Source organism: Orcinus orca, chromosome 18 (genome assembly GCF_937001465.1).
Source record: "Orcinus orca chromosome 18, mOrcOrc1.1, whole genome shotgun sequence".
NCBI lineage: Eukaryota > Metazoa > Chordata > Mammalia > Artiodactyla > Delphinidae > Orcinus > Orcinus orca.
Window position 1 is genome coordinate 2,649,647 of NC_064576.1, and position 8,148 is coordinate 2,657,794.

The 8,148-nt window shown below is 48.5% G+C and overlaps 1 protein-coding gene across 2 annotated transcripts in view; it reads left to right on the forward strand.

The window, feature by feature from the left end:
• The window catches only part of COL4A1 (collagen type IV alpha 1 chain), a 147,296-nt gene extending 139,351 nt beyond the window's left edge, over positions 1–7,945 (forward strand). Inside the window, exons 50-52 of one of the 2 annotated variants that reach the window (XM_004273605.3) lie at positions 2,367–2,481; positions 4,558–4,730; positions 6,545–7,945. In XM_004273605.3, coding sequence (XP_004273653.1) covers positions 2,367–2,481; positions 4,558–4,730; positions 6,545–6,626 — 370 coding nt within the window. In that variant the 3' untranslated portion in view covers positions 6,627–7,945. Of the gene's footprint in view, positions 1–360; positions 1,609–2,366; positions 2,482–4,557; positions 4,731–6,544 lie in introns of those variants that run through there. The other variant, XM_049701020.1, reaches the window with a different exon arrangement.
• Positions 7,946–8,148: the final 203 nt, after the last annotated feature.

An 8,148-nucleotide genomic window follows, 5' to 3' on the forward strand; every position in this document is an offset into this window, starting at 1 on the left:
CTCCGTGGGATCTTCCCGGACCAGGGCACGAACCCGCGTCCCCTGCATCGGCAGGCAGACTCGCAACCACTGCGCCACCAGGGAAGCCCGAAAAATCAGGTTTTTGATGGCTTTACCTCAAAATATCTCCTGACAGCTTTCTAAGATTTTTCTTTTGAGCTGTAAGAAAACTTATCTCATGGGTCTTAAAATGGGAAGAGTCATTGGTAACTTCCAGAGAGGCACCTCTCAAAACGCAGATGTCCTTCCCATGTGTCGGGGTCCCTGGGGGCTGAGCTGTGCTGCCTCTTCTCACTCAGAACCATGCTGGGTGCACAAGAACAGGAACTAACCACTAATCACCTTTGTGTTTCTGTTTAGCTTTCCTTGGACAACAGGTAGAAAATGATTATTCGTTTTTGTCTCCTATTTACCATGTTGATAAAATTGACATTGACCTTGATTTGGTTGGACACAGGGCTCTGGGATGTGTTTAGGACATTCCAGAAACAGGTCCAGGAGAAGCCTCAAGTCTGAGACTTGCTTTTCTCTGTGGACCCGTTACCATGAGTTGTTTAAACGCCCCAGCGCTGCCCATTTCGGGGTTTTCACGTCTCCCTGTTAACCCACAGATGCACGGTGTCTGATGTGACCTCAGAAGTCACATCCTTTAAGTCACTGCTCCGAAAGCACACACACCTCACATCCCCTTTTGTAATAATGCTGCCCATTCCTCTGGGTCTCTGAGCGCCCAGGTCCCACGGTTACTTTAACTTAGTGGTTTCTGACGACTTCTCAGGACTCACAGGTTCCTTCTGAGGTCTCCCTTTTGGGGACGTCCTAAAGCTTAATTTTAGAAAGAGTTAATAACAAAATCCTTCCTCTTAAGCAGAAAAAGTACCAACTTTTCTGCTGTCATCCTGACAAAATTTTCTAAGCACTTTCCGACTCTCTGCAGACATGAATCATCAAAAACTACAGACTGTTTAATTGTTCTAGATTGAAGACCACTGGTATGAGAGTAGGAACTGTGTTCTAATTCTGCCTTTTGACATAACTAACTGTGGTCTCATATTCTCATAGGTAATATGGGGAATGAGAGTGTATGGATTTTAAGGGACCTCCTGGCTCGTTAGATCTGTGATTTTCTGTCCCCTAGCACCCATCGGGCGGGGTCCAGACCACGTCTCTGCAGCGGCTGGAATCCGCCAGCCCAGAGAGAGCCTGACATGAAGCACTCTCCTCTGTGCTGTATGTCTGCTCCTGTGTCTGGCAGGCAGATGGCGGCAGATGTAGAAGGCCAATTTCAGTCACTGTTGTTTAGCTGAGCCCCTTAATTCATCTGCATTTGTGTGAATAAAATAGAAAATAGCGCGCGCGCACACACCACACACACACACACACACACACACACACACACACACGCGCGCGCACACGGGAAACCGAATGACTCATTTCGGCCCCCTTCACACTCCTAATCCATTTTCATGCAAATGTTCCAGCGTAACTAGGTGTAATTATTAACACCATTTATAGTCATTTATCAGCACTGTTAGCACTCTGTTCAGTTTGTGACTTGAATATAATTATTTTACTGTTGATGTTTAAATTTTTTTTTTTTCAACAAAACGTTATCCCACCATCAAAGGGTCGCTTAGTAGAGCAGGTCTGAGTCAGAACATTGTGTGTTGCTGTCATTTATCCTTGGGTGCAGTCCCAGCGGCTGTGCACGAGCCAGCCTGGCTTGGGGAACGTCCAGTCTGGCCTGGGGCAGAGCCCTCTCACTGGTCTGTTGGTTCCAGGTCTGGAGAGAGTCTCCGGAAGAGGCTCACATGGACAGCCAGCCCTGGGTTTGTTATCTGTCTTAGTTACTATAATCTACTAAATGTTCTTCTCACATGGAAGATGATTCAGGGCTTAAAACAAGTCGCCGTGTTCCGCAAGCGGTAGCCCTTGGATGGCACCATCTCCTTTTTCTGGAGCATTCATCGTGTTTGCCGAAATCCACACTTATTGCTGAAACACTGGAAGACACTGAAATACACAGAGGAGAACACAAAAGTCTCCTGCAGCCCCAGCGCCTCAGGAGACGGTCCCTATTACAACCTGGCCTTCCAGTTTCCTTCCTGCTACAGAGTAGATGGCTAAATGACAAGAGTTGGGTCTGGTTTTAGCTTCATGTTTTAATACTGAGGCAGGCTTATCAAACCAGTGAGAAGACCCTAAGCCTCGGAGTCCAAGCAGGGGACACCTGATCTGTTTGGTAAAACACATCACTGGGTCAGAAAGATGGAGTGGCGAGACGGAGCGCAGATCACGGGGAAGCGGGGAAAGCCGGTGGAGGCCCCGCTCAGCTGTGCTGAGCGTCTCCGCTCTGTGCCTTCCAGGTGTGCTGTGTGTGAGGCCCCGGCCATGGTCATGGCTGTGCACAGCCAGACGATCCAGATCCCGCAGTGCCCCAGCGGCTGGTCCTCGCTCTGGATTGGCTACTCCTTTGTGATGGTGAGTGTTTGGGGAAACTCCGTGTTTCCCCCAAAGAGCTGCCCGCAATCACCGCACCTCTTTTCCCTCGCTCCTGGGGCCCCCTGCAGACCGTCCCCAGGAGCCTGGCCTGCTCCCCTGGGAGGCTCAGAGCCCTCCTCTTCCACGGAGTGGCTGTTCTGGGCCTAGGTAGCTGGGTGACCCGATGAGATTCCGAGTCAGCGCCTCCCGGGGGGGAAGGGGAGGGCGCGCCCGTGGTGGGCACACATTTACCGAAACGCTTGCAAGCCCCAAAGCAGAAGCTAGAGTCGGGAAGAGAGCGGGGGCACCGGCCGGTGCCAGGGGCCCGAGGGTCCACACCCCTCCCGCGTGAGTCTGCTCTCCTACCGCCCAGCTGCCCCGGATGCCAGACCCCCCGATGCTCCCTTTCTCCCAAAAGCCAATTAGAACGGGAAACACAGCACCCTTTTGAGACCCCGGTGTCGTTTCTTATTGTATCGCCTCAGTTTAAAGTACTGATTGAAAACACAGACGCTCTGAGCTTGGACGACCGGGCTACACCTGAATCAGTCCCGGTAGACGACCCCACAAACATGTCCCACGTCGCCACCGTAAGCCCAGCCCCCTCTGCACCTGCCCAGGTGTGGCCAGGCCTGCGTACCTGTAACCCCCAAATGAACAGTAGCCTTGTTATTTGATTGGCAGGGAAACTGGCCTCTCAACTGTTTCCTTCTGCTGTAAGTTATTCCAAGCGTAGAAGTTTCCAGAAAAGCAGTTCTTCACATGCTTGTGTGTTGGATTCTCACCAGTCGGATGCTGGGATTTCCTGGGTTGGAGATCCCGCATTTAGACTCTTCAACAGGCCCAGAAAACTGCAACAACACAATTTAGCAAGTCGTTTCGATCATTCTAAATACTGCCTGGTGACTCCTTTATCAAGAAAGCCAGGAAGGTTAGAACTGTGGTGTAGAGAAATCAAGATGCTCGCAATGATGTAAGCGTACAGCTTTGACTCAAAGACAGATTGGACTTTCGACTCCATTATCATAAGAAAGACCAGATGGAGTCTCAGTTTGACAGAAGAGGCCCTTGATCCAAGGAGTAAAGAATGGAGGAAAGCACCCTGTCACTTCCCCGTCCCTTGTCCTGGGGTCATACAAGGATCTGAACAACGGTTGCCCCTAATTTCTCAAAACCAAGAGCAAATCAAAGTGATGAGGTTCTGGAGAACAGGCATCCCATCCCTGCTGAGCCTGGGGGCTTTGTGGTGAAGCTGAGGGGCTCAGACCTGGCAGCCTCCAGAGGCCTGTTCCCATCTCAGCTTTGCCTGGGAAGTGTGATCTGGAATGTTCTGGGATCCTGGGGTCCTCATCTGGGAACCAAGGGCGTTCGCTTTGTCCTCAGAGGTCCCTTATGGCTCTGAAATTCCAGAGTTCACTTTTCTTAGGTCCGTAATAGCCGTCCTGTAGAGGTCTTGCCACATCTTCCATTTGTACGTCATTCATTTTACGTCTTGGTTTCTGAGGACAGGTGTACTTCAACCCAACTGAACAGTTACCACAGTAGCTTTCTTTTCCCTCTTTCTCTTGTTTAAGTTTTCTCTTCTTAAAGAAAAGAAAATGGATAAAGGATGTAGCAAATAAAGGATTTTGCTACCTAATGTAGCAAATAATAAAGGATTAGCAAACAAAGGATTTTGAGGACCCCGTATAATTTCGTTTAGAAAGTCTGATGTCACATCAGTTGGTCCCAGCATCCTCCACACATTTTGGCTGTCATCTTACGCCCCAAGTTAGAAGAGGTTTCAGTGTTCCAAGAAGAAAACAGTGACGACAGCATTTGTTGAAATGCTGGTGAAGCTGGACCAGTCACCTCCCACCCCCACCCCCGCCGGGAGGAGCGGTCGGCTGATTCCTGGCACTGGGTGTGCCCGGCGTGAGGCCATGGGGCGGTGTGGCTGCCCGTGTGTTCCTCGGTGGCCTCGGGAGACAGAGAGGGCGGCTTTCCGGGAGGGAGCATCCCGGCTCTTCCCTGGGGCCCGGGAAGCCCGTCGGGGTGGGCGGGCATCTCTGGCTCACGGCTCCTGTTTCCCCGCAGCACACCAGCGCCGGAGCGGAAGGTTCTGGCCAAGCCCTGGCCTCCCCTGGGTCCTGTCTGGAAGAGTTCAGAAGCGCCCCCTTCATCGAGTGCCACGGCCGCGGGACTTGCAATTACTATGCAAACGCTTACAGCTTTTGGCTTGCCACGATAGAAAGAGGCCAGATGTTCAAGTAAAGTGCCCCCCCCCTCGCCCCCTCCCCCCCCCCGGTGGCTTTTATTTTCAGTCATCCATGGTCCATACACGTGCTCCGGTGCCAAGTCCCAAAGACGGTTCTACAGCAATCCTTAGGAAGGCTCCTTCCACGGATAGGATAGGATAGGAACAGGTATTTGGTTCTGTTCTACGTGGGCGGATAATGAAGACCATGTTCAAAGCAGAGCTTAGGTGACAGGCTTCCTTCGTCCATTGCTGAAGAGCCTGAAAGAAAAAAGTTCAGTTTTCAGTGTTTCAAGATGAATCCACGGCAACGTCATTAAGACAACTAACATCTGCAAACAGAGCATTTTAAAGCATTGCACCTTTAACCAGCAGGGAGAGAGACAGTGAATAGCCTTGGTTTTCATGGGGTTTATGATGCCGAATTGGATGTACATACTGCGAGCTCTCAGTGACCGTTTCTCAGGCCTGCTCATGAAAATTAATTTCGGCACAAATGCCACGGAAATGGATACGGAGAACCTCTTCTTTCGTTTCCATTACCAAAATTTCACCTTTAAAACAACGGTCCCAAGTGGCCGTTGACCTTGAAGTTAGTTTGGAGCGGGGCCCAGTCTGTACTGGACGGGAACACATAATGAGGCCTCTGTCCGGTCCTTAGTACCAGCTGCAGCCCTGCTGGAGCGGACGCCGGGCGCCGATGGGGCTGAACAATTACTTACTGTTCAGTCCCCCAAATAAGTGCTTCTCGGCCCTGGAGATAAGCCTTTTCGGAGAGAATTCTGTGGACCTCTGCTATGACCCTGTCTCTTTCTAGTTTAGATCATAAAGGTGAAGCAACACGCTCACTACTCGTAAATTTCTAGCCTCAAAAAACTACCGGGTGCCTTTCTAGTAGCTCACACGAGACTCTCTAGGCAACTGGGAACTTGACGTCAACTCTCCAGATAGAATTTGACCATTAGCTACCGAAAGGAGCGCCAGCCCCCGGGGCTGCGCATTATAGGGTTAACAGGTAACAATGGGCTTTTTGTTTTTTTGGGTTTTTTTTCTGAACCAGCATCCTGGTACAATTAACTGAAATGCCTTCTTAAACAAAACTAGGTAAGAGCCCATTAATTTAAATAACTTGGGGGCGCTAGGATTTTCACCGAAGTTGCTAACGTAAGCCACCTCAATTTTAGGACAAGGGACTCTTATTACATGGCTACTTTAATTTGAATGAGATTTGATTAGTACTCGTTTTAGTTCAGACTTCACTTCTCCAATGGTCAAAGAACAGAATTCCTAGGATGAAGGAAGCATTTGGAACACTAAATGTCTTCCCCTGTCTTTGGGCTCTAATCCGACCACCTGCGTGAACAGCTTTCAAAAGTTACGAATGTATTTTGAGGTCTGGTTGATTATTCCAGATCTGTTGCTCATTCTGTCATTCAGCAATGATTTAATGAGCACTTAGGATGTGTGTGAAGTGTCTCAGAGAAGAACATCTTCCTAGTCTGGGGGTGTTTATAACCGAGTTGAGAAGAGAAAACAAAAGGTTAACCTATAGTTTGAAGAGGCAGGGTCTGGTGGGGAGTGGCTGAGACTTTGGGGTCAGACAGACGTGGGTGACTCTGGCTGTGCCCTCCCTCGCCTTGTACCCTTGGCCCGAGGGTGGATGCAGTTGATAACTCGTAGGCGTTACCGAGGCCGTGGGACGCCCCCAGCGCGGTACCCGCTCAGAGGCAGGGTGAAGGCTGGTTCCTCGGGGATCTCTGATGGGAGGGAGGGCCGAGGAGCTGGCCTGAGCCACGCGGTGACACTGACTTCTGTGCTGCCTTTCAGGAAGCCCACGCCGTCCACCTTGAAGGCTGGAGAGCTGCGCACGCATGTCAGTCGCTGTCAAGTGTGCATGCGGAGAACATAACGAAGCCGGCCCTCAGCTACTTCACAACATGGTGCTACTCCGCCCTCTTCCCTCCTTCTAACAGCAACGAACTCTAGAAATATATCCTGTGTACCTCACTGTCCAGTATGAAAACTGTAAGGTGCCTGATAGGAATCTGCATAACTAACACACCCTGCTTCGTTGGCCTCTACTTGCTGAAGGAGAATCCAAGACCACGATAAGCTGCCCGTAGTGAAGTCCCAAGTGGCACTCCTGATGAAATAAAAAATGTGTCTGTTCTACAGTCCAGTGCACTGATGTGTGAAGTGAGACCCATCAGAAAAACCAAAGGGTGCTAGGAGGGCTGTGGGACCTTCCAACCTGGGCGAAGCCCGTTTGCATTTTTGTATTATAACAGATCCATTTCACACCCCAGGTGAAACGTCTGTTGATATCACTGTCTCACTGTTTCAGAATTCAGGTCCCTCAGTCTGTACAAATAATAGTCGTGTTAAGCCGGTGGTTGGAACCTCCAAAGGGAAGGACGGGGGCCTAGTAGCCCTGTCCTCCGACCGCCCCACCAAAGAGAAATTTCGGTCTTTCTGCTCTGTTTGGTACTCTGCAGCTGCTTCTGCAAAAGTCCCGGATTTCCTGTGGAATAAAGATGGTCCCCAAAGTAGGCAGAAATGAAATATATATATATTTTAGTAATTTATATAGATGTCAGCAATTAGGCAGGTCAAGTTGTAGTTTCATTTCCACTGTTAAAATAAAGCTTACATAGTTTCTTCCTTTAAAAGCCTGTGTTGTCCTTTAACAGAGATTTTTAAACACTAGGGTATTGAATGTGAAACACCAGTTTTCATTGTTCACCTCCAAACCAAAAATTGTGTGTTGCCAAAACCAAACCCGGCTTCACGGATGTGGTGTCTATTACAGGAAAACATGTACTTTGAGCTTCTTGTTTTTATTCTGTATGAAATATCTTCAGGGTTTTAAACACTAATCACAAACTGAATGACTTGACTTCAAAAGCAACAAACTTAAAAGGCCTTCATTTTATGACTATTCTTCATTCTGCAGCCTGGTGTGAGAAATAACTCTGTCGAATCAGAATATCAGCATTTTTACCTGTAAGTACATTCAGGCGGCTTCCTTGGTTTTTTGTGAGTTGTGTTCAGACTTCAGCAGGGGAGCGGATGCATTGCAGGAGAGCAGAATTGGACCACTATGCCTGAAATGACATTTTACTAAAAGTCTCCAAAACGTTTTTAAGACTACTAAGGCCTTTTGTGTAATTTCTTTAAATGTGTATTTCTTAAAAATTCAAATTTGTAATAAAACTATTTGTATAAAAATTAAGCTTTTATTAATTTGTTGCTAGTTTTGCCACAGAAACATCAAAGGAAAAGTTACTGCACAAGCCACTAATAAATTTGTAAGCTTTGCAAATTTAGATCATATTTATTTTGTAGTTCTTCCAGATGAGAGTCTCAGACTGGGTGTAATTTACAGAAATTTACTACAAAGAAAAAATATATGGTCTTCTCCTTCATCCCTC